Source organism: Balearica regulorum, chromosome 1 (genome assembly GCF_011004875.1).
Source record: "Balearica regulorum gibbericeps isolate bBalReg1 chromosome 1, bBalReg1.pri, whole genome shotgun sequence".
Lineage (NCBI taxonomy): Eukaryota > Metazoa > Chordata > Aves > Gruiformes > Gruidae > Balearica > Balearica regulorum.
The window spans coordinates 76121333-76147248 of record NC_046184.1 but is presented as its reverse complement, the minus strand read 5'-3'; the positions used below and the strand labels follow the sequence as shown (position 1 = coordinate 76147248).

Here is a 25916-nt window from a genome sequence, read left to right as displayed (position 1 = left end):
CATGAAGGACACATTTGCACTGGACAGGCTCACTCAGGGAAACTGAGTAAAAAGCTGTCAGCTAGAACACTGTGCAGATCTACAGCAGGCTCAGTCCTTTCCTTGGAGAAGCCAGAGCAAGCCTTTGGGTTACCTTTTGTGTGTGGGTATAGGGAAGATGAAAGTTTCTGAGAAACTGAGTTTGCTGGACATTTGCATGGGAGCTTTGGCTATTGCCACCAAGTCTCTACAAGCTGACCAGCACTGAAAAGCAGTGACCTAGCCAGGCCAGAGCTCACTGAGAGCAGGGAGCAGGGACTTCGAGGTCTCTGCTCTTCCCTAAGCATTCATTCTCAAGCTGGAGCCTCACCTGACAGATTGTCTCCCACCAAGCTCCACGGTCCCTGTGCCCAGCCTGTCTCTTAGTTATCTCCCCAGTTTCCTAAGCATCAGTGTCTCAATCCTGAAGTCCTCTCTAGCCAATGGTGTTGTAAAATAAACCCTCCACTTACTCGAGAGTTTCTGGTGCAGCAGCTGTCCTCAAAGAGAAAAGTAAGAGGATTACACAGCCAGGCATGTTTTTGTGATGGCAATGCAAGGAACAAATAATTCCATTCCTGCAGCTTACTGTCTTTACCTAGACCATGCAGTGACGTGGCCTGCTTACCTTTAGTTTGGTCTGTTAACCTGCCTTTATTTACCAGTACTAATTCCTGGTTTAATAGGTAAACCATGGTTGACTTATGAATGTTCTCATGGCTGATTAGCTGCTTGCACAGAGAGCAAACACAGAGGCTGGGAGAAATCACGTGCTTGGGGATAAGGGTGGCTTAGTACCCCTGAGCAAGCTGAGGGGCTCAGGGAGGAAAGATTTTTTAATTGTTTTTTTTTAATCTTAATATTACACGTCTGTCCTTGATTTTGTAAAGAGAAACTGTGTCTAGGAATCAAGGCCTGTTTACTGCAAGTTAGGACATACTAATTAAAGAGCTTTGGAGCGTTTGATGTTTAGCACAGAGACAAGATGCATTTGCTTATTAGTCATTAATTTGCACACGTTGATGTAAACCAAAATTTCAGGCGATCTGGCTGAAACATCCTCCCTCATTCCACAGCTCGGTTCTTGTGCTTTTCAGATAAGCATTGCCATAAATGAACCTGGCTGTCGGCCATCACCGGCCTGGATGAGACAGATTCCCAGGAGGATTCAGAAGTGCCAGCGCTGGGCACATCTGGGCACACGGGCACTTTTCTCCTTACTCCGGGTTGCATGCAGGTGCTGGCTGTGAAGCAGTACAAGCAGGGGAAGTTAAGGCTTGAGAAGTTTATTTTATATAATAATGAATTGTGGTGTTGACAAACATAAGTTACCCTCTTCTTATAGTACAGCTTCGATTATAATTTTATTATCCTTGCTTTCCCCCATCGTTATTTATGTGGTTAAGAAAGGGCAAAAGGGCGGTACGGTCGGACAGCGAGGGCAGGCTCACGAAGCGGTGGCACTACTGAAAACCACGCTTGTGTCTGTTCTGCGTGGGCGTGGAGCGGCGCGGCAGGTAAACACGCTACGCAGAGCGGTGAAACCCATGACTGCAGCGTTTTGTTTCTTGTGCCATTTCCTCGCCTCTCGCTGCTATTTGTGCAGGCACTGGGAGGTGCCGTCCTGCCAGCCCGCCTCCGGGCAACCGCGACCCGCGGCCATTTCGAGCAGCGCCGCTTCAGGGCCGCGGTTCCCCGCAGCCACCGGCCAGGGGCGCACTAGCCGAAACAACGGGGACAGCGCCTCTCCCATCCCGCTCCCCTCCTCCCCCCATCTCCACAGTGGGAAGCGGGCCCCGCCGGGCAAGGGACCCAGCCCCCCAGCCCCCGACCTCCGCCCCGGCCCCGGGTGCAGTGGCCGCTGCCCCGGGCGCCTCAGTGGGGATCGGCCGCCCCCTGGCGACCGTTCCGCACCCCGCGGCCTCGGAGGGCTCCGCCTGGGTGTGACGGGTCGCGTGCCCGCGCGCGGAGGAGGGAACCGACTGGCGGCCGCCAGGGAGCGGTAGCGGTTTGGCGCTGATTAGCCGGGCGCGGTGTGACGTCGTGGGGCTGGTCTGGGCGGGGCAGGGGGGGTGCATGCGCTTCTGGCAGGGGCAGCGATAGCGATGGGGGCGCAGCTCAGCACGGTGAGTGTGTCCGACCCCCGGGTGGCAGGGGGTGGCCGGGCCCCGGGGCGGGGGGATAGTGGGCGGGAAGCAGGCCCCACGCCTCCCACCCGCGGGCGGTTGGGGTCCCGGCTGCCGTGGCACTGCTTTCTGCCTCCCCCCTCTCCCCCGTTCCTCCTGCCAAGGCCCTGAGCGAGCTGAGGCCCTGAGGCCTGGCCGCGGGTGACGGGTGAGGCGCGGCCGCTGCTGCCGCCTCTCCCAGAGGCCCCGGGGCGGGCCCTCTCTGGATGCCTGAGCAGAGCTGGGGCCGTTGGGCGGTGTCGCGGAGTGCCCGAGGCCCCCGGCTGCCGCCCCTGCCGTGTGCCCATCATCCGGGAGGGAAAACAGGTGCCTGTGTTGGGAGCTGCGTATGTACCCCGCATCGATGCGGTGGCTCAGGGATCTTCTCGTGGTTGATCCAGGCTGGGACATGCGTGCCAGTGTGGACACCCATGGTTCTTGTGCGTGGGATAACGATGCCTGTATTAGCTGCTGTGGCGTGTGCATTTTTCTTTTTATTCTCTCAGTTCCCTGAATGTTTTTTTCAATGTCCATGCTGACAGCTTTAAAACCACCAGTCTGGCAGCTGCTGTTGCAGCGGAGAGCTCTTTTGGGATCGTGTCTGCCGCGCGGTGGGTTTGCAGTGCTATTATCTGTAGCATGCATCGTTACCCTCTTTCCGCAGCTGCCTGGCACACCGTTTCTTCTGATGCACCTACTCAACCATTTCTGGCTCTGGGTTTGTGAAACAAGCAGGACGGAGGTGGATGCAACATAAGCTAGTTTGGGTACAGCTGCTTATTAGGTTACTTAAACAGAAGAGGATGAGACAGATGCTAAAGCTGCAGAAGTAAAGAAATGCCTGTCTCTTAATCCTCTCATTATCTTCAAAAACAGATGAAAACAATCTTTAACTAAGATCACTTAAAAATAAAGTTTGAATGAGGAAGTGGGGGATGGGATTGGAACTGTGGGCACAAGGTTTTTCTTGCCAAAGAAGCATTTGGTTTGTGTGTTTGTAGGGCAGTTGATTTGGTGATGGAGCGTCCCACTTTAAGGTTGCGTGTTGAACTGTGTTTTGCTCACCACATCCTAGTGGAAAGAGATGGTGATCTCCATGCCATGGCTTCCCCCTTGGGCCTTTTTTTCCATCCCACAGAGATCTGTTTCCATTAATAAAAATTCCTGCACAGTTACTTATTTTGTGATCTCTGTTAGGAAAGATTTGTGTGCCTGGAAATTATGAGTCACCAGGTCTTCATTTAGTGATTCCTGGCTTTATGGTCAGCCAGTTGCTCCCTCTGTTGCTGTAGATCTGATGCAGCTTCCATGGTTGCACTGGAGTTATCTGCATGAATATCTTCATGTTCCCTGTGGTAAGAGTATATAGATCACTTTTAACCCCGAGAATGTATTTCTTAGCAAGGATATTTTTTTTGTAATCATTCAGCCTTCAGTTCTTGTTTTTTCTGCCTACCAGCTGATATCTTCTGAGTCAGGAGCTAAAATAGCTATCTGAATTAGTGGGTGTGCTCTTTCTTTCCAGGCTAAATCCCAGGAGGCTTTTGCACTAATTGCCCATAAGTAACAAATTGCCTTCCAAGAGGCTAACACTGTGTTAAAAGTATTTGTCAAAATTAAACTGTATTCTGTTCCAATAGACTCTGATCTGGTGCATTGCTTCAAAAAGTGATGATTATGCACATTGAGGGAAAGAGTGTGTTAATCTCACTTATTGAACAGCTGTGGTAGTTTTCACTTGACATCTGATGACCCAAAAATGATTTGCAAAGATGGGAGAAAACATTTGTCTCTCCACACAGGTGGAGAAGCTGACTTGCAGAGATGATATTTTGAGCTCCACTCTCTTACTGCATTCCTGATCATCTGTTACTGACATACATTAGTGTTGGAGTTGAGACTGAGCCTAAGGTTTTGAATTCCCATTTTCAATAGCAGTTTTGCTAGACCAGAGCTGTACTTTTTTTGGTCCATTTTAGATAGCCACATCTGTAAATGAAACTAGTTTATTTTGACATACTAATGTCTTATTTGAAACAGCTGCTGCAGATTCAGCTTGCTGTCTCCACCAGTTCTCATTCACCTGTTGCAATTCTCATTAGGGAGTTTATTTGCTGCTCTGTCACTTTCTTAAACAACTCCCCACCCTCCCCCCTTTTTTGTGACTTGGTAACAAAAGTTCTTGGAGCTGCAGTAATCTGGTGGATCTGTGGGAATTAAGGAATAACATTCCTGTAAACTTCAGCTTCTTCAGAAACAACCTGTGTGGAGCTATTTCAGTATTTTCAAATAAAAGTGAAAAATGCAGTGTTTGTGTATGGCATGGTGTGCCTTCAAGCTGTACCCAGCATTGATAGATTCTAAATCTGTACAGCAGCATTTTAAGAAGAGAGTTTATGCTGTGCCTTCTTTGTAATTTTACACTTTCCACAGTTTTAGTAATAATAATGTAGGACTTTTTTTTATAGCCTCCTGAGAATTGTCACACTCATGGAAACATGATTCTAAAATACTGGTCAGGCCCCTTTAAAATAAAATGAAAGCTAGCTACGCAGGACTTTGACCTCTTCCAAAAATTAGTAAGTACATTGTAGACAATCTGAGTACTACTTCTTTTTTTTTTATCTCTGTGGTCATGCTTTTCCCTTCTCCTCTGTTAAAGCATTTAATAACAAATTACAGAGTTGGAGAGGATTTTTATAAGTACTTGTTCAGTTTATTCTCCTGTCCTAAGTTAGGACCAAGCCTACCTACACAGGTGATTTTGTAGGCTGTTGTAGCGCTTATCTAACCTCACAAGAACAGGACTGTCCCTGGGAATAGGCACTAGAAACGAAGGCATGGGCCTCTAGCTGAGCATGGTCCTGGCAGGCTCTGTGCTTGTAGCCTGCAGGTGACCCATCTTCAACCGCGTAGACCCACCAAGTGCCCGAGGTGTCTGGCACTGGGCCGGGGAGGTGACATCTTCCTTCCATCTTGTCTGCACAGCTGTAGTTGCAGCAGCATGGTCTCTTCTGTGCTTTCCTGGACTGATGTGGCCACTCAGTCTCTCCTGGCTAGGCAGCCCGTGTGTGGTGTTGGGGATGGAGAGGATGGTGTGGGGCCATAACCTGCTCCCGCCTTGTGGGGTTTCAGCCTTGGGGTGAAGCTCATCCCTGTAGCAGGCTACATGACCACATCTCTGTCTGCCTCCAAGTGCTGTGATATAAAAGGCCCAAAGCAGTGGTGTGCATTAGGTGATGTGGTTGAGGATCCTATCTGTGCATGTGTGCACCAAGGAGTGCGGATTCACAATGGTGGGTGGGGAACCTGAGTGATACCCTGACCCGGCTACTCCTAGGCCTGTCGTAAGAGAGCAGCCTACTCGTGAAGGCTTATCTCCACACACGTGTACAACAAAGGGGCACAGAGACACTGGCAGACGGGGGAGCCCCAGTAACCCACTCAGAGAAATGAGCCCCGGCCCTTCCCAGAGCTTTCTGGGCGAGCCATTGCCCTGTGGGCCAGGGGTGATGCCTGTCTGAACGTGTCAGCGGGAAGCTGGCTCCCCTTGCAGGCTGGGGATGCAGGGGAACAGTGTTTGGGGATTGTGGGACATTTAGGGGAGGAACCAAAGGCAGGGATTGAGGATGTTTGGGGAGGAACAAATGTGTGGAAAATAGAGGGATAAAAAGGGCTGACCCTGTGTAAACAGGCCTGCTCTGTACCCTTGTCTGGCTGCGTCCTGCAACCAGTCAGCGCAGTCTGTCCTGTGTCCTCATTAAATGGCATAGTTGCTTTCCCAGGGAAGGGATGCTGTTCTGCATGCACTTGTCTATGTGGAGGTGTAGGCGCTAGTGCCTGGAGCCAGACCACGGGTCAGAGGGCTTGTGTGTCTGTGGTGCCAGCACCCAGCGTGAGTGTGCGATGGTTAGCAAAGATCAAGGTGGACTAGCGGGCAAGTAGGTGAGGTGCCCTGGGGGCCAGGTGTGTGTGTGTGCATCTCTGAGGGTGAGGCCGCGAAAGGTACTGGCTGCTGGAGGGGCCAGTGGTCCAGGCCAGCTGCCAGAGGGAGAGTGGGTTCTGTGGTCGAGCGTGAGACCCACAATTACTCAGGGCCCTACAACGTATGTGATGGTGTGTGAAGGGTTCTGTGCAACAGTGGCTCGTACATCCACGTGTCAGCAGCTGGGGAGACTGCAGTCCGGGGACAGCTGCTGCAAAGACTAAGCCAGCTACTGGTGGATCCACCTTATACACATGTGTGTATATGTTATTTCCCACTAATGGACCTTCATCCTGATTGATCAGGGAGGGGAACAGGATGAGGCCATCAGTGTTGTTTGTGTGAGCATCTGTCTGTGTTGATCAGTGTGGCCAGCCACGTGTGTATTTGGGCATGTGTTGTGTATGTGTGTCTGTGTGCGTGCCTGCTGGACATACATGCGCAGCCTTGCTAATGGCTGGACCTGGGGACACGGAGCTGTGGCATCCTTCCTTCTGTCGAGCTGCTGGGTTTGGCAACCCTCTGCCAGTGTGCTAAGTGCCTCAACGTAGGAGTAACACCAGGTATTCATAAAGCAAATCTGTGTGTTACATTGGCTGGTGTTAATAAAAATTGTCATGTCATGCTACCATATTCCTTCTCACCAAAATAACTTTCTCTTGTTATGCACATGTCTCTAACACTCTTTCTGTATTGCTGCAGTTGAGTCGGGTTGTGACATACCCAATATGGCTAATCTACACCACCATCCTGAGGCTTTTCAAGAATCCCCGTCCTGCAATTACTCTGAAGGATCCTGAAGTGAAGTATGCATTGAGGCTGGTTGATAAGGAGGTAAGTAAGGACTGTAAGCATTTACAGTGCTGAGTGTGACGTCTCCATGGATACTGTGAAATGCTTGTAGCTTCTTAAATCTTGGGTACTGTTGCAGCAGGGCAAATATTTGTATTTTAAGGAAAGGACTTATTTATAAATGTGCCTTGCCTAGTATAACTGAGTTCTGCAGTTTTGCAGGCAAGTTGTTTCCAAGCAAGTTAGAGTGGAGAACACCGCTTTGGAAATGACCATACTTGTAGTTTCTGTCACGTGTGTCTCATGTCATAGAGTACATCAGAAGAAAATTCCTAAACTCTGCACTACTAGACTAGCTATGAGATGGAAGTCATGCTGTCAGGCAGAGCAGGCAGTTTTTTCATGGTCAGGTAGCATTCAGCATAGTAGTTGTCAGGACTATGTTGACAGTGATTCCTTTTACTAGATTTATGTACTCTAATCTGTTACAGGAAGAAGGGTGTTTAAATGATGTAGTCCTGACAGCACCTGAGCTGTCTCAGGTTCTCTTTCTCTCTTAAAAGCAGAAGCCATTCTGTACCTCCCAGGCTGCTCAACCAGATTTTCAGAGGAAAGTCGTGACCCTTTTGGGGTGGATCTTGCTATCAGAATTTGGTAACTCAATTTGTGGGAAGGTGACTAAAGCCACAAAAGGTGAAAAGTCCAGATTTCCCTTGGATAAACTCACCATCAAAAGCATGAGATAGAAATCTTGGATTTTCAGGTGTGAAGTCACACCTGAAGATATTTTTAGTGTTGACTTTTTAAGTCAATGAGCTAGGCAGAAGGTTATCAGAAGAGTTTTGATAAAAAAGGACTTTGGACTGGAACAGAGCTTTGTTTGAGGTATAGAGAGTGCGCTTATAGCTTGGCTTTCATTTGTTCTGTCTGTCAAAGAAAACAATTATTGTCATTCTGAATCCTGGTTTCATGGGAACTGAAAGCTTCCCCGTGGCTTGGGCTGGGTAGCATTACTGAATTTATTTCCCATGTGTACTTACTGAATTTGTTTTCCATGTGTACTGCAACAATGCTATTATTATATACTCCTTGCTGTTATTGTATACTCCCCACTTTCTCATGAGGTCTGTAGTACATGGTTGCAGGTACAGTCTGCCTGACCTGCAAGGAGGGGAGGGAAGCTTGAGGCACTGCACATGCTTCTGAGAATCAATATACTTGCAGGTTTGTGCTGTAGCAGTTTGTTGTTATTTTTTGTATGCTTTTTTTAATTTTGGGATGGAGGACCAGTCCTTATATAACCTGATTAAATGCTGCTGCATGTGGTACCTTGATCAGCTGAGAATGTTTGAGTGATGAATGTTTATAATTTTTTGCCTAAATGGGAAACGTGCCCTGGGAACAGAAGTTAATTTTGAAAAATAATAACTTGGTACAATAAGTGCTAGTAGCTTCTAACATCCTGCCAAAAATCTGGTGTGAACACTTTGATTTTTGGTACTAAACTTCTCAACATTGCCATATCCACGTGTCTGGGAAAGATGAAATTAATCAGAGTCTTTCTGACATACTTCAGTTTGTATTTTACAAGCTATTAAATTTGAAGTAGATGAGAACTTCAATCTAAAACCACCTGTCACTACACAAAACCATTTTAACTTGGGAAGAGAATCATGGCACTCAGTGTGGTTGTGGAGCCTACATCTGTGTGGTTGGCTAGAGTTTACCTTCCATTGCAAGAGGAATTTCAGTAAGCTGCTTTTACCTTGTAGTGTTGCTCCTTTTACTTGCCCAGCCTAGCTGAAGACTGTCATATTTTTAAAGTTTCAACTGTTCCCATGTTGGTATTTATCATTCCCTTTTTCTGACTATGAAGCTATTGGTACCTTTAACAGAGCACCAAAATGATTTATGTTTGAAACAAAAAATGAACAAATGAACTCCCTGTTTTGGGGGGGGGGGGGGTTGTAATTTTTAACCTGACGTATTTTGATGATATAGTTGAGAGTATGGCCTTGCAGAAACTTTTCTTAGTGTACTGTGGCCCAAGCAAAGAACAAGAAGCTTGACCAGGAAAGGAAGTGGCGGGAACTGCTTAGACCAATTTCCAGCTAAAGAAAACGAACTGGTGATTGCAATGGAAAACTGCGTTGCATGTACTAGGCTTCGTACAGCAATACACATATGTGAAATTTCAGGAGGATTCCACAGTTACGTAGAAACAGTTTTTAGGTGTCTGCAATCTGAAGTTTGAAAAGCACTGGTCTAAAGAATGCCTAGTTTGACATATATGTATCTTTTAACGCAGCTTAGATCTTTGTGCATGAAAGCTGGAAATAAAATATACTATTTTGTTGAGCTGTTGCAACCAGAAGCCTTTCTTCCTCTGCCCACTGTCTGCCTTTTCCCCACCAGCTGAAACATTAATATCAGCCCAAATTGAGTATGCCATACCTCCCATCTGTTGAACAGAGAAAGAGGGGTCACAAGGCTGCTTCCTACTGTTTAGCATAGGAAAAAACGGTCATAATATAGTTAGATGTGCTAATTTAGTTTAAAAAGCCCACAACCTCAGCAGTTTTTTGTAATGGTAAGAATAATTCAGTTGTTGCCTTTCAGTGGCTTCAGCAAAGCACGAGTCTGCAAAAACTGTTCTTCAGCTTTGCATTTGCCGTTGTGAATGTGGAAAACTCAGCACCTGCAACCTGAAAGAGAAATGCGTGCTGGTGGCTGGAGGCCAAGGGCTTCCAGGTGCTTAGGGCAGTGACAAATGATGTCATTAGGGAATGCAGTGGAGATGACCCCATGCTGGAAATACCTTCTGCGTCCTGTTTCAAGGCTATCTTTAATCTTGACTAATGATTTCCTGAATGGCATGCTCAGTGTCTTGGCCACGTAACAGAGACAAGGCATAGGCATGCTGATCTAGTTACTAGGAATTTCTTGAGCCTTTTAGTGTTTCTCACAATTGCTTTTTGTGATGCACTGAAATACTTGTGTTCAGATACCTTTGGCTAAGCTATCTTGACTTTAATTGATGAGATGATTAACTGGAAACTTTGTTCTTTCTGCATGCTATTAAAGATGGCATCTCAAAATAAAGGATTATTGACAGAATCCAGCTTTGAAGTATTGAAGCTGGTGCTGAAATTTTCATACAGAAACAGAAGCGGTCAGTGCGGGAGCAGCAGCGTTAAGTTCACATCAGCTGTCTTGTTAGTGGAATTTTCAATGGAAGTTACTGTTCCTGAATAGACATAAGTACAGAGAAGCCCTCTTTAGTCTGCCACTCAGTTCCCTTCTTTCTTCAGCATTTACCTTAAAATGATTTATTTTGAAGAAAGTTTCATCAGCATGAGCAGAACTCGTAAGTGAAGACTAGATGAACTGTGATGAGAAAGAAATCTGTCTCCATTGGTTACTTTAAAAACAAAAAAAATAAAGAATGGATTACAATATTTTATAGGATGTTTATGAAATTTTCTCTGGAAGGGATATTATGTCCCATAGGGCTATAAAAAAAGAAAGTAATTGGAGGAGGCATTACACTGTGTGCTGTTTCTTTTTGTCTTTTTTGCTGTCTTTTTCAATCCCATGAATGTGACCTGATTTTTAAGAGATAAAACTTAAGTAGTATAAGAAATAACATTTTATTTACTTATTGACAGAATTTCATTCAAGGTATAACTTTCCTAGTCAAAGATTAGAATAAGTATCCCAGCTGGACTGCATAAATTGTCATAATTTTATCATAAAGTTCTTATCTAAATAGAGTGCTCTTTTCAATTTTAACTAAGAATTAATGCCATTTTTATGGGGAAAATATTTTTAAGGCTCTTAGCATAGCAAAGGGGACTAGGCTGCTGCTTCATAATCTTCTTGACCTCCACTAGTGTCTTCTGAAATCATCTTCTACATTGAAATGATTAATTCATCTGATTTTGAGACATCAAAATCAAATTCATTTTGGCCTTGAACTCCTTATTTAAACTTTAAATGAGAATTGAAGAACTGATTAATTTTTATCTTGTGTCCTTTTCGCAGAAGGCAATGTAAATGTTCATACTGTTTAGAAAGTTATTTAGTCTTAATCTGCATATAAGTATCTTATTAAGTTTTGGTATTCACATTTAGAAATCAAAACAGTATTTGCATTTGTGTGTTTTATTTCTGGTTTTACTTCTGTATTACTTCTAAAATATTTTGAGATAAAGTTAAGTTTTCAGGGAGTTTAAATGAAAAATTGACCTCTACAGGATTGCCATATTCAAAGGCGTTGTATTATGCATAATGGAAGAGGTAGTTGCATTATGCAAAAATTTCAGTTATGGTTCTGCTCTCCCCCAAATATTTAATCCTGCAGGAAGCCAGACTAGTGTATTAATTTTACAAAGGAAATTACAATTATTAAATCCCAACAACATAGCTGATTGTTCTTTCTATTTTTGTCTTTCAGGAAGTTAGTCATGACACAAGAAGATTTCGTTTTGCTCTCCCTTCCATAGATCATGTTCTGGGTCTCCCTGTAGGTACGTTCTGTCTTTCCTTACTGAGAATCCAAGCATTGTTAATTATACTGTAAGAGATTTTGTGGGGATTTTTTCCTTACATTTTAAACTGTTGAATTTCAAACACTGTCCACGTGGCTTGAGCTAGTATTTAGAGCTTTGCAAGATTATCCTGATGTTGTGAGTCATCTGCAGGGTCTGAAATCTTGTGTACTTACAAAGAATGTACATCCAGCTTGTTCCTGCGAAGACAGTAGAAACAAACGTTGGCCTTTACTTGTGTTTTTCCAGTCTTGATTTTCCCTTGTGTGTTATTCTCATGGCGCTTGATCTCTTTGGTCCCTTTCCATCCCCCGAGGCAGCGCCCACAGCTACTTCTCCTCTAACACATGGGGTTTACCAGATGATCTCCTCACTTCTGAATTTGCAGCCAGTCTCCTGGAATTTCTTAATCAGCATGGGGTTGATGTTTCCTTAGGCCTTGCCATGTGGCGTGTTGCCTTCTGTAATAGCTTAGTGCTATTGTTTCCTACTGCTTATATAAAGAACATTTAATTGTGAGTTATGTTTAATGGGGATTTCTGCTTTAACAACCTGTTGCAATGATCTGTGGATCAGAGGTGCTTCATGGTAGTCCTCAGCACCTTTCCAGCATTACAGCCCATTGTGTTTAGGTTCCCTCTTGTTTGGGATGTGTTATTCTCATGGTCCTGATAAGCAGCTATGAGGGCAAAGCTAGTTTCCCTCCGTTGCCCATAATGAACATTGAGGAGTGAGCTGTCTCTCCCCTGTTACTGTTCTTGTCCTACGTGCTAACAGAAAGGAAGCCATCTGGGGTGAATTTGGCCTACTGGATGACACAACTCTCTCCAGTGTTTTAGCAAGATCAGGGCAAATTAGCGAATTGTTCCAGCACAGCCTGAGAAGGTGCGTGCCTGGCCCTGCACAGTCCCAGGAGCAGCATAGTCGTGCTCCCGAAGGTGCTCTGCACGGGCAAATCTGTGGGTAACTGAGGGAGTTGTTTACTGGGTGACACTTGGGAAGCTAAGAGAGCTGAAAGCTGGTGAAGGTGGTAAAAGCAACTGGGAGCAGCTGGCTTGGCAGCCGTAGGACAGATACTGGCGTGCACTCTGCATCTTTAGTCCAGCACCAGCATTTCGCTTTGCCCACCAATTGGAGTATTACAGGAAAAATTGTGATTCACACTGAGGGAGACTGGGACTGTGTATGGCCCCATGTAGAGGCTGCCAGCAGCTGCTGTCCTGTCAGGGTGGGATAAAGCTTTAACAAGTAAGAGCATAAGGCATGTTTTCCCTTTGGGAGGAGCACCTTTTTTGGATTTGTACCAGTTCTTGTGAGGGCGTGCCCCCAACAGCAGTCCCGTCTGTCTGGGTTCACAGTCCACAGTGGTCACCGTGGGTCTGTTCCTGGAGGAGGGCGTGGTGAGGCCACCCTTTGTCTGGAGGAGGAACGGGAGGCTGCTGCTGTAGCTCCCTTCAGGTCTTCCCTAGCAGGAAACATGCATGCTACCAGATGTGGATAGGCTTTGCTGAGAGGATCATTTGAGTCACCCTTATATCTGTGCAGCTTCAAGTCGGTTATGGTTGCTCAGTACCCAGGTCACCAGGTAGCACATCTTCATTCATCCACTGGTTTGCCTCACTGGCCCTCCAGCTTGGTGAACCAGCTCCCGGTAAAATCCTCTCCTTGTGTTCGCATAACAGCCAGAGAATCTGCGCTGTCTTTGGAGAGCTGCATTCATCTTTGGAGAGCTGCATTCATCTTTGGAGAGCTGCATTCATCTTTGGAGAGCTGCATTCATCTTAAGAGATAGTAGGTTCTGTTGACCCAGTGGTGGTAAAATAATGAAAACCAAATGACCCCTAGGTATTATTCACTTGGGTTTCTTCACGATTTTGGAATTTCGTAGGAAAACCTTTCAAAGGAGTTAATTTTAGGGTTTTTTTAATCAAAAATGTAGACATTGAGAACTGAAACTATTGTGGAGAGTTTAGCAAATGTGTGACACTGAAACATGATTGCTACATTCAAATGTTAAGCTGGAGGAATAGCTGGCTTAGAAAGTTGCTTTATATCTAGGCAGTCTTATCAACTGCAGCGAAGAGACCTCCTGGTAGACAGGAGTGATCTGTTGTCAAAGTAAGAACAGTTACAACTGAAGTATAACAGTTTATAACTAACATGTTAATAAAGAAGTGTGAACAGCACTTGACAGTTTTCCCCTTCTTTTTCCTTTTCGCTTGTCTGTTCAGGAGAGACATAGCACATCTTTGCAAGATCTTACATGCAGTCAGGGCTTTGGTAAATGTAAATGCATGAACCTATCAGAACAGACATGATTGACACATACAGTTTGCAGCGGAGTTGTCAGCCCTTTCAGGTAGAATTTGTGCATGGTTAACAACTCTGACAAGGTGTTACACTGTCAGGAAAATGAGAGAGGAAAAAGTGGTGCCCCAAAACAAGGTAGGTAGGAGAATTTTGAGACTGTGTTTGCAGTCCGTGCCAACTCAGTACATCCACTGAAAGAAAAATCTTTTGAAAGCAAACTGCATTTTTTCTTCCCTGTGTACAGGACAGCATATCTACCTGTCTGCACGGATTGATGGAGCTCTGGTTGTTAGACCTTACACTCCAGTTTCCAGTGATGATGACAAGGGCTTTGTGGATCTTGTCGTCAAGGTGAGAACATCACGCTCTTTTACCAGGCAGGGCAGCCTCTGAGCCCACCTTTACACTTGCAGTGCTCTCTGAAGTCTGATGTGCTGGCTTCTGTTCAGGTATGTGCCACTGCAGACTTCCACTATTGTTACAAGTGATCCGCAATTACCTACAATCCATATGGCATTTTGCAAGCACTTCTTTACTCAGTGTGTCTCATGAGGTGCTGCATCATTTTCTGTATTTGCATACTGCAATTTTTCAAAATCTGTGTAGACCCACAGGTGTTCACACCCTTTTTTTAATCCTTCTGAAATAAGGAATTAACCTTACCCGAACTGTCAGCTTCTTCTGAAGCTAATGTAATATGGTCATTATGATCATTAAGAGCAGTGATCATTATCGTTACTGATCCAGACAGTCTGAATGACTGATTTAATTGGCAAGAACATGATTTTGAGTCTTGCGATAATGTACTTCTGTTTTGTCTCTTGGTAGCTAGACTAAGCAAATACATTTAAAGCTGACAGGAATGTAAAACCTGAATATCTGCACTGGATTTCCTTATAGAATTTTACTCTTAAGTTTTTTTCTTCTATACAAGTAATAACATTTTATTCATTTATTGTGAAACTAGATGTGAATGACTTATGACTTCATGAGCATGGGGCTATGTTTTGGATTTGTGCTGGAAACAATGTTGATAATATAGAGATGTTTTTGTTATGTGGACCTGTTGTTGAGCAGTGCTTACACAGAGCCAAGGCCTTTTCTGCTTCTCACACCGCCTTGCCAGTGGGACGGCTGGGGGTGCACAAGGAGTTGGGAGGGGACATAGACAGTACAGGTGACCCAAACGAGCCAAAGGGGGTATTCCATACCATGTGACATCATGCTCAGCATAAAAGGGGGCTAGCCGGGGAGGGGCGGTAGCAGCTCCAGGACGTGTGGCTCAGGGACAGTCCGGTTTCGGGACAGGTCTGAGCGTGTGGTCTGAGTTATATGGTCCTCGGGTGAGAAACTGCATTCTGTATCACCAGTTTCATATACTCTGTTAAGTACTGTTTTGTTTTGTTTTGTCTTCCCCTCTCCCTTTGCTATCCTAGTAAATTGTCCTTATATCAACCTACCAGGTCTTGCCTTTTCCTTCCCATTCTCCTCCCCATCCCACTGGGGGGTGGGGGGAGGAGGAGGTGGCAGGGGGGAGTGAGTGGCTTCGTGGTGCTCAGCTGCCGGCTGGGGCTAAACCATGACAGCATTGCACACTGAAGACATGACAAGGGAAAAACATAAATTTTTGACTCAGATGTAAATGCTTCACAAGACTCCTTCTTCCCAGTGTGTCTCTCCATGCATGCAAATGATGCTGTTCTTGTAAAAGTGTAGCTAGTCTCAGCTTGAACTCTTTCACACCCATGTAATTTAAACCAAAAAACCACAGCACAATTCCAGCAATATAACTACACCCACTGATACCAGTTGGTGAACAGTTGAATATTCAGTTAGTTGGTATCCACTTTTTTTGTTACTCTAACTTTGAGGTGCCAGCAGTTGGCATCCTAAGAAGAAGGTTTGGGTATATATCCCTTTGCAACTGAGCTGTCAGGGATCTTTCTCAGAAGTTTTTCTGTTTGAAATCACAGTGGCTTTTTTTTCCCCTTTTGAACTTGGGTCTAAATCGTGTTGATTATTTAGAGATATTTTCTATGTTACGGAAATACAACAGAGAAATTGCCAGTCTGTCCAGTCTGATCAAAATTGGGGCAAGAATGCATTTTAATCTTTTTCAGAAAAGTCAGTGCTTCTCTTTTATTGTCAGTCAAATCTACATTGATAGTATTTCTTCTTGTAGTAATTGTGTTCTTTGCATAAAGAATATGGGTACCTAAATATTTGAAGGACAAATTATCATCTTTGAGTTGTGAGATTAATTGCTTCATTGTTGTTTTTAACAGATCTACTTAAGAGGTGTCCATCCAAAGTTTCCTGATGGAGGGAAGATGTCTCAATACTTAGACAGCCTGAAAATAGGGGATACTATTGACTTCAGAGGACCAAGTGGCCTTCTTGTCTACAAAGGAAAAGGCAAGGCTGACTCAGAAGATATAATTTATGCAGAGAAAACAATACAGAACAAACATTATAAAGTAGTAGTAATATTGGTCACAGTTTTTTTCCAGCTGGGTTCAAATCTTAGAATCATAGAATAGTTTGGGTTGGAAGGGACCTTTAGCCATCTAGTCCAGCCCCCCTGCAATAAGCAGGGACATCTTCAACTAGATCAGGTTGCCCAGTCCAACCTGACCTTGGATGTTTTCAGGGATGGGGCATCTACCACCTGCCTGGGCAACCTGTTCCCGTGTTTAACCACCCTCATTCTAACAAAATTTCTTCCTTATATCTAGTCTAAATGTACCCTCTTTTAGTTTAAAACCATTACCCCTTGTCCTGTTGCAATAGGCCCTGATAAAAATCTGTCCCCATCTTATAAGTTCCCTTTAAGTACTGGAAGGCCACAATAAGGTCTCCCCAGAGCCTTCTCTTCTCGAGGCTGAATAACCCCAACTCTCTCAACCTGTCCTCATAGGAGAGGTGCTCCAGCCCTCTGATAATTTTTGTGGCCCTCCTCTGGACCCGCTCCAGCAGGTCCATGTTTTTCCTGTACCGAGGACTCCATAGCTAGATGCAGAGCAGGTGGGGTCTCACCAAAGCAGAGGGACAGAATCTCTGTGGCTACATTTCGATTGCACATACTGCATGAACTGAACATTAGCTGTCACCTCTGTTTGTTATTTGGGCTGATACGCTCAATATACTTACCCTTTCCCACTAGACACAGGGATTCTTTTCTGTTACTAGCATCTCTGCACAAAAGAAATGGCTAGTGTTTTAAGTCAACAGCCATCGTGAGGGAGATTGTTATATGACTATAGAAGTGCTTTTTATTGATACTGTTCTCAAAGAAGGGAATTCTCTCCCTGCCTCTACGGACATAGTTTATACACTGATAAAAACACTTCGTTGTTGCGCTGTCCAATGCTAATTTCCTAAGTGAAAATGAACTTTATCAGTAGGAAGTGCTTTTATCCCAATATAAGGTATCTCACTTTAGCATAGTCCAGCCACAAATGTGTCACAAAAACCTTCCGGCAGTTTTGTGAGCAGCAGAACTCAGACACGTGGTTTTCCAGAGCTTTGTAGGTTGTGTTCATGTCATCCTGGATGAAGAGAGGTGTGAATACAACAGATAAAACATTATGGGCAATTTCAAACTCTCTGTCAGATTTGGCTGAAACTGGCAAATCAGCTCAAAAAGAGGAGATAAATACACAAAAAAATACACACTGCATATTTCCAGTTTTAACTTAAAATAATCTGCATGGGGTAAATAAACTCTCTGAGAGATTAATTCCTTTGTGTAGAACTGTTTCCAGAATCTGGGCTTCTGAATATCACTGGGGGTATGGGGCATGAGCAAATAGAAATACAGGTAGTGATGGCTTGATGCTATAGTCAGGAGTAAGTAATAACCCATGTTGGTGTCTGATGTTATCATCACGTGTCTTACAATCTCAATCTTTCAGGATTTGTTTTAATTCATGACATCTTCACCTTTGTCTGTTTCCTGATCCTGCTTTACGGAGGGGGAAGGGTGACAGGGCTAAAACAAAGTCAATTAGCTGAACACACTGAGAAGGCATCATAGTCCCTGATTCATGCTTTTGCCACTGTTTTCCATCTCTCTCTCTCCTTTCAGGCGAGTTTGCTATTCGGCCTGAAAAGAAAGCTGAAGCAGTTACTAAGAAAGTGAAGTATGTGGGGCTGATTGCAGGTGGGACTGGTACGTATATATAAAGATTCATCCTTGGCTTCTCATGGCTGGTAGATAAATATACAAAATAAATATACAAAATATACAAAATATGTTTGTTCATATTTTCTCTCGTGCTCACTTGCACTTTCTTTTGCTCCTTCGCGTTCTCGTATCATTGACCTGCCTTTCTTTTTCAGGGATAACACCTATGCTGCAGATCATTCGAGCAATCATAAAAGACAAAGATGACCCTACCATTTGTCAGCTGCTGTTTGCTAATCAGGTAATTCTGTCCTTTTTTCTGTTTATAAAGTTTTACTTAACTAACAGAACTCCACTCAGCAAATGAAATTCTTGCTGAGAAAGCCTTGCAGAAATGCCAATGCCGAGAAGTGAACTGAAATTTGAAAACTTCCCATATAAAAGCACTATAATGAACTGGGGTTTTTTTAGCGTTACTATGGAAACGCTGCTTTCCTCCCAGCTAACACTTGCTTTCCTGTGTCTCATTGCACTGTTTCTAATCCAGTTTATAGATGTTTTAAAACTCAGCATTCCTTTTTGCAAGTTGTTAATGTTTTGGGCAGACTTTTCAGGGCTGTCTTTCTTGGAGGAAACAAGAAAGAGGTGGACATCTGCCTCCTTCAGCAATTGTAGCTTCCCAGCTTCGGAGCAGGGTTTGTATGTGGGATCTTTCTGTTTGAGAACACCTTAGGTGAGACTAAAATTAACATTGGTCTCCAGCAGCTCCCTCAGCTATGGAGCTGTGATTCTGCATGGTTGTCACCTTTCATTTCCATTCCTTCTGTCAGTTCTTCATGCATTTCTTTTGCTCTTTGAGGTGTATCATACTGCTGTGCTGGACAAAGGGAAGATCTCTCATCCATGGAATCCTTGTGATAGAGATTTCTTGGATGACCAGGCAGCCCACATGGTGGTGCACTGCTGAACTGCAATGCCTCTTCTTTGCCTGACATTCTTCTGGTGTTAATCCTTTTGCTTTAAAATTTCTCCATTGTAATGAAGATTTGTTTCTGGATTACGAGGCATTATTTGTGGTGAACCTCACTTCATGCCTGTGTTTTTAGCTTCTTTAGGCTCTCCTCTATCATTCCTCTCTCCTCTGATGTTCAGTGTGTGCTCATTTCCTCTGTACCATATCTGAATTATAAACCAAGGTTTTTCTATCCAAGCTGTGATCCAAGTGCCAACAGATGCCCTGTGGTTTATTACAATAAGAGCTCCCTAAGAGCTCCCTCAGAGCCTTGCCGGTGCCCTCTGGCGCTGGCTGGTGCAGCTGCAGCAGCTGGAGTTGGCATAAAGTAGTCAGTATCAAGGCAGGAAGGATAGGATTTGCTATGAGTAATTCAGAGTGACTAATGCAGGGCTTCTTGAAAACCTACTGCTTCTTGCAGGGAGAACTTGGGGAACAGTTGCCTGCGTATTAGCTACAGCCTGTGTAAACATCAGTCCTTGGCTTTAAAGAGTCCTTGTATCCAGTAACTGCACAAATATAAAGCAGCCTCATGACAAATGGTCAGTCAGAAAAGCCTGCAGACTAGATGTTTTCTAATACTTAATATTTAAAAATATTTTAAAATATTTTTTAATGTGTGTTTTGCTGATCTTTTGTTTTGGCCCTCCTGAAAGAGCTGTTTTGGATTACAGATGACAATGTACGTGGGCTCATACTGTGTTTCTGACTAGCATGTTTTGAGTTGCTCAGACCCAGCAGCAGCCTTTCAGGAGCACACGCAACTGCAGATCCAGAAATAGGCACCTTCTCGGCAGTAGTCGCTGGCACATTCCTCCTTACTCCCACAGTTACAGGCATAGTGGTGTCCTCAGTGCCAAATTATTAAGGCTGCAGAGGATGGTGCCACTTTTAGTCTCTACCCTTTTCTCTCCTTCCCAAACTGCAGCTGCTCTTACCGGAATAAGACTTTCTTTTGGCCTTCGGCGATTGCATCAGGGAGGAGCAGAACTTGATACCCTGGGTAACACGTGTTGTTCCAATCAGAACTTGATACCCTTTTGGTTATTTGTCGTTCCACATTCTGTTTAAAAACCAAGCAATCTCCATGTGGCAGTGCTGATGAAATTTGAAGTGGCAAAGGTGAAAAACTGCATTTTCCTGACTGAATGGCACAGTATGGAGGGGGAGATGTTAGTTCTTTGATGAAAGTTGCTTTTGTAATAGGAGGGCTAAAAGAGGGCTTTACTCTTCTGATGCTACCACTGATTCTCTGAACAAGTGAAGGTTCTATGTTTTGATACAGGTTTTGCTTTGTTTTTTAGGGGGAAGGCATTGCATGGTCAGGATTTGGGGAAGTTGTGAACCTTTTTATTAGCTGTGCAGTGGGGTAGTCATGGAAATAACTAGCGTTTGCTCTCTTCAGCTTGTAAAACAGAGTTGAATAATTTGTTCCATCTCACAGAGCTAAAGACTAGCCAATGCTCCATGGTCGTCTGAGGGCTGCACTCAAATGCAGTGCGTAATCATTGTTTTCCTTATCCTGCAGACTGAGAAGGATATCCTGTTACGTTCTGAGCTAGAGGAGATCCAGGTTCAGAATCCCGGTCGCTTTAAGTTTTGGTACACACTGGACAGAGCACCTGAAAGTAAGATCTAACATACTACTTCCACTGAAGCTTAAGTTATGAGTATTAATGCATGTGTTTGACAGGAGACATGCTACATTATATACATATTTCTGGGCTTCTTTCTTTCTTAATGAGTTGTGTCTGAATGCATCCAGTAGCATCATTCTTTACACTGTGATGCACAGAAACTCCAGATGTAATTGGGCAGTGTTTCCAAAGCTACGCAGCTCACCTCAGGCGAATGGCAGTGCAGTGTTCCTCCCATGACCACACCTGAACATTTACCATTATTTACTCTGATCCAAGGTGACCTTCCTTTCCCCTTCCCCACAGACATAAATACGTTGTCTTACCATCTCGTGTGGAGAGCACGCAGCAAGGCCGCTGCGGTGGGAGTGTCAGAGGCACTGTATCTCATGGAGATGTGGCCAAGTGCAGACTCCTACCTAGCTGTAACTGTCCTGCAGTTCATGGTAGCTGATCTTCTTCCTAGGCAATGGAATTGCCTTTGTATTAACAATGTTTCTCAGTGAAAACACTGTTCCAGCTTGGTGCAGTCTAGTTTTAAAGATAATGTGATATAGTTGGCTGGTCTAGGGGAGAGGATGTGCCTCCCTCAGCTATGCAAGTTTGAGGAAGAAAAGACTAAATAGTTACTGCTGTTGTGAAAAAGCTAAATATTTTCCATGTCATTCCTTGTTGTTTTCCTTTCTTACCATTCCTTGTCATGCCTGCCCGCCTCACGATAGATTGACACACCTATTCAGTGGTAGTTTGGAGCAGAGAAGGAAAAGCCATATGCCTTCTCTTACCTTGTGACCAAGTATACACCTCCGGTAGGGCGAGGTCCAGTCCCCACACAGTCTGTTGCTGTCATGTTCTCTTCTGCAATTAGTGCTCTCCTGGAATTTCTAAACACTCCTTTTCTTTGATATTTGTGAATTGTGAGCTGATCTTAGCACTTGCGATAAAAGTTTCTCCTTAGACCTCCCTCAACACTGTTCTGCAGCCTTTTGCTACCATATATGAAAATGGGCCAAACCTGGAAATTTTTGTATAATCTGTGAGATTATATTTTGTATAATCTGTGAGAAAAATGTGTCTTACTGTGCCCAAAGGTTTGGGTGAGCAGCTTTTTGCACCCGGGGCTGGGGATGCAATGGGTAAACCTGAATCCCGGTGTTAACTGATGAGCACCGTGAGTGTGCCAACCGGGAACAACTTCATCAGCTACATTTGCCCTAGTGAACCTGTAAACTAGTAAGGAGGATGGATGTTGTTATTTCACAGTGGTGGACCTAAGAAGATTCGCATTCTGTTCACAGCTCTGCTTGAGATTTCCTTCAGGCTTTTAGCAGGTTGTGTTAAAAGTTAGCCCTTGTTTTCTCCATACATCAGTTTTGCATCTTAAAAGCAGAGATGGCGGTTTTTCCACGTAGTGTAACTGTTGAGGACGCTCAGGCAAGTGGAGGGTATAAATGTTACAGTCCAGAATGTTACTAAAAAACGCCCAAACCCCCACACTTCATTCTAAAGTGATTTGGATCTATCTTTGCCTCCTGTTTTCCTCGTTCCTCTGCTTTGTTTTTTTTAACAGATTGGGATTACAGCCAAGGATTTGTGAACCAAGAGATGATCAGAGACCACCTGCCCCCACCTCAAAATGATGTTCTGATCCTCATGTGTGGACCTCCTCCAATGATCCAGTATGCTTGCATTCCCAACCTGGACAAACTGGGCTACACCAAGGACATGAGGTTCTCCTTCTAAAGATGGCTGATAATTCAGTGATCTTGTGTGTTGAAGGGAAGAAAAAACATTTAATGGGGAACAGGACAAAGTTACAGAGATGGCTGATGCACAGTGCTGGGAAGCTACATTTACATTAAAAATACTTTTTTTTTTTTTCCCCAAACCTCTGGCAAGTAAGACACTTAAGCTCAACTGTTACTAAAACCATACTGTATGTTGCACAGAAACAGCTGTATTGTGGAAAGGTAGCGATGCCTACTGCTCAGCTATGTTGTATACTCCATCTCACGGGAGGACAGTGTAGCTGCTCAGGGCAGTAAGCACTCATTGACACTTTATCTTAGCATTATAATAAAATGGCAGTAATATCCTACTTCCTAACGCTGTGCATACCAAGTATTTTATTTGGTATGAAGTATGGAAATATATAGAATGTGCTGGATTATTCACCTTGCTTATGCCAAATTTTAATCCTTACAGTACTTTTACAGTATGAGGGCCAGGAGTGTTTGCCTTGTATGCATAATCTTTGCAACATTGGAAGCTTCAAGATGCTTGTTCAGTTGAAAGATGACAATTAACCATTTTTGACTGAAGTTGTTCAAGCTGCCTTGTTAATGAAACAGAGAGGTAGAACAGCAATACAAAATTTGTTTCCTTTGTATTTTGGAATAGCCTCTCTTAAATGCAAACACTTTTCTAGCTGGTCCCAGTTCTCATCCTTGGGCAATGAAAAAAAGTACAGAAGGCAGGTGGCTTTGTGCACTGTTCCACAAATGGCTGGAATTTTTTGCTTGTTTGTGCGTGGAATACTGAAAAGAAAATCCTTTTGGATTTACTTTTAAGGAGCAGATGGTGCCATAGGAGTACGAAAGCAGTTGCTCTGCATGTCCTGTGTAGTGAAAAAAATGCTGGGTGAAAACTGGATCTAGTTTTAGTTTCTTGTTTCCCAGAGATGGATTTGGAACACAGGGAGCTCAGGTTTCATTGCCAGGGTGGGTTTTGGGATGCAGTATGCATACAGTCGGGAGGCTCGCCTGTGTGTCTTGCTCAGGCAAAGCTCCAAAGGGTTTTGCTTGGTAAGGATGCATGGGAACAGCCTTAAGTCACCAAACTGACAGCAAATTCAAATGTCTCACTGAATCTAAAACTGTTTCTTAGATGCTGTTTTACTATAGCTCTGATTTTTATTTTTGTTAATATAATTTTTTTTACAGCAGCCTTTTACCTAGCCTTTAGTAAACTTAAGGCATCTTGTGTGTCGAACCTTCTGCTTCTAAACAACAGAGATGCTGCTGAGGTTAGAGCTGTCCTGCAAGGAATCTAGGAAACTAAAAATCTTCTTCTGGTGATGAAATCAGAGTGACCAAAAGGATGTTTAGTCATATATGAGGTAATGTGGATGCGAGTTAGCTGCAAGTGTCAATGTATAATACCACTCTTTTAAAGATACGGGTAGGTATTTGAGATTATAGTTTGCCATGTTTTCTTTTGTGTCTGTACAACAGATGGGTACTGTGCACTTAAAAGGTTAATTTTCAGTATGAATTAGAAGGAGAAAAAAGATCCTACAGTTAATGTAAGGAACCTCAAATGGATAATACTGTTATTAATTTTATTAATTTGAGCTTGCCTCTGAAGTCTTGAATTTTTGACGTGCGCTTCTGAAACTTGTACTGTGCTCCAAAGTTCAAATAATACTCAAGTTTCAGTCCCTTTTTTAGGAGACAAAAAGCAGAAATAAGACAGAAATTATCTTGCTGCTGGTTTATATCACTGTGGGATATGCATAGATTTTTTTCATTATTGTATTTAATGAAGTTTTCTTGTAAAAAAAGTAACTAGCTGGTTACACATTAACTATTTTGTATTACTCTGCTTATTCAATTACTGGCTTTTTTCACATCCGTGTAAGAAATAAAGTATCTTGCAGGTGAATCACCTGTGTGTTACTGAGCACATCATCTTCAACCTTGTAAGAGACAAACTATAATTGTCAAACACTCTGTAAAGTGAAGGTTCAAAACAAAAGCCTGCTAGATTTGTTTACCCAAGTGCTTTTCTCTCTCTTTTGTTTGAGTTTGGTGAAAACTTCTGTATTTGGATGCTGAGTCAAGGAGTAAACTGTCTCTGGTTTTCTCCCTAACACTCCATTGTCCTCTTTTTACCTTTATTTTGTACATCTTCCTTGTGAACATGAGGCTCTTTTAATAAAAAGAGGGATTTTATATAATTTACTGAAATAAAACTGTGTCACAGTCCCTTTTGCTTGATGGTCCTGCGCTATAGCATTTAAACAAGTCAGTCATAAAAGTTGGGTTTGCATCTTCTTTTTTTTTTTTTTTTTCCTTGAGCCAATTAATCTCACAGAAAATACAAGTATTTCTCCAGTTTTCTGACAAGATGTGCTGAGTACCACTAACCTCCATGTTACAAAGCAGCTGGGGAAACGTGAACCTCCTGCGTGAAAGGCATTTTGTGGGAAGTTTCCTGAGAGAAAGAGGATCGAAAGGGCTTCTGCTGCTTCGTCTTTACCCCCTTCACTTAACACTGCTTGCATCTTCCTCTGGTACTGCTCCTGCTGCAACAGAGGCTCTGAGAGGAAGGAGGGAAGAATTGAGCCATTCCTTAATCTCACTGCTGTAGCTGGGTCTTGAGCTGTGGGCCTGCTGATCCGTGTGGGTGTTAGCCCTGTCACAGCCACAGGAGCCAGAGCTGTGAGCGGCTCTGGGGTACCTGTGGTGAAGCGACTGCTTGCCCTAAGCAAGTCCTCACCTCTCCTGGCTTCCCCACTGCCTGTGTGACTGAGGGGGTTCTGTGTACTTTAGTCATTCAAGGCACTTGAACGCTGCACAGGCAGCTTGTTGCAGCAAATTCCTGCAAGTGCACGGCTTCTAACAAATCAGCTCTGTTGCTGCTGTTCCCTTATGGTGGATGCTATCAAGCAGTGTCCTGTGCTGAGCTAACCATAGAAACAAGCGTCCTTGCAGCAGTGGAAGGGAAACGTCTGTGCAGCAGGGAGCGGGAGGTTTTATCCTCCCAGGGTGTGGGAGAGGGAAGAGAAAGGGGCACGCTGGTGATGGAGCACCCAGGGAGGAAGGGCAGGAGAGGGGTTTCTTTAAAAGGGTGGGACGAGGCTTCTGCTCTTTTTTTCTTGTTGTGAAGACCTACCTGGCCAAGCTAACCAGCCCACAGCAGCAGTGCTGCAAGTTTCCTCTTCTGATAGCATTTCCTCACTGAGCTACACTTCCATGTGCTCTTGAGCTCAACTACACTACAAACTGTACAAACTATACATTATACTAAACTATAATTAGCAAATGATGTCCAAAGGAAATAAAACCAAAAATGACACCATCAACCCCCTCACTTTGCTTTTACTAACCTTATTACGTACATTACTATGGAATTTGAGGTCAGCACCTTACCTGGCAAATCAGTATGTGCAGTTACAGAAGCTTGTGGTATGGCCGTGAGTCACTGGAGCTGAGACACCAGCTTGGCTGAATAAATGAGCACGGTCAAATTTACATTGTTAAATACTTTGTTGGGCATCTTCACCACCATGAGCTGTAGTACAGAGCCTTGGCCCCCTC

At 44.0% G+C, this 25916-nt stretch overlaps 1 protein-coding gene across 2 annotated transcripts; it reads left to right on the top strand.

Annotated features, from left to right (window-relative positions):
* The first annotated feature begins 2059 nt into the window (after window positions 1–2059).
* On the top strand, window positions 2060–24568 carry CYB5R3 (cytochrome b5 reductase 3). 2 transcript variants are annotated; one of them, XR_012836514.1, is made up of 10 exons: window positions 2060–2144; window positions 6871–7002; window positions 11417–11489; window positions 14065–14171; window positions 16106–16235; window positions 17908–17991; window positions 18162–18247; window positions 20487–20586; window positions 22166–23332; window positions 23389–24568. XR_012836514.1 is itself a non-coding variant. In XM_075759668.1 (9 exons), the coding sequence occupies exons 1-9, from the start codon at window positions 2124–2126 to the stop codon at window positions 22336–22338; spliced, it is 906 nt and encodes a 301-aa protein (XP_075615783.1). In that variant the 5' UTR covers window positions 2088–2123; the 3' UTR covers window positions 22339–24568. The 2 variants fall into 2 exon arrangements, 1 of the variants encoding a protein (XP_075615783.1); XM_075759668.1 differs by having other exon boundaries at window positions 2088–2144; window positions 22166–24568.
* Window positions 24569–25916: the final 1348 nt, after the last annotated feature.

Excerpts from the sequence above, each read along its gene's own strand:
- CYB5R3 (XM_075759668.1), top strand. The coding sequence starts at position 2,124 with ATGGGGGCGCAGCTCAGCACG. Across the intron at positions 2,145-6,870 it reads TGGGGGCGCAGCTCAGCACG|TTGAGTCGGGTTGTGACATA; the intron begins GTGAGTGTGTCC and ends GTATTGCTGCAG. Across the intron at positions 17,992-18,161 it reads GCTGATTGCAGGTGGGACTG|GGATAACACCTATGCTGCAG; the intron begins GTACGTATATAT and ends TTTCTTTTTCAG.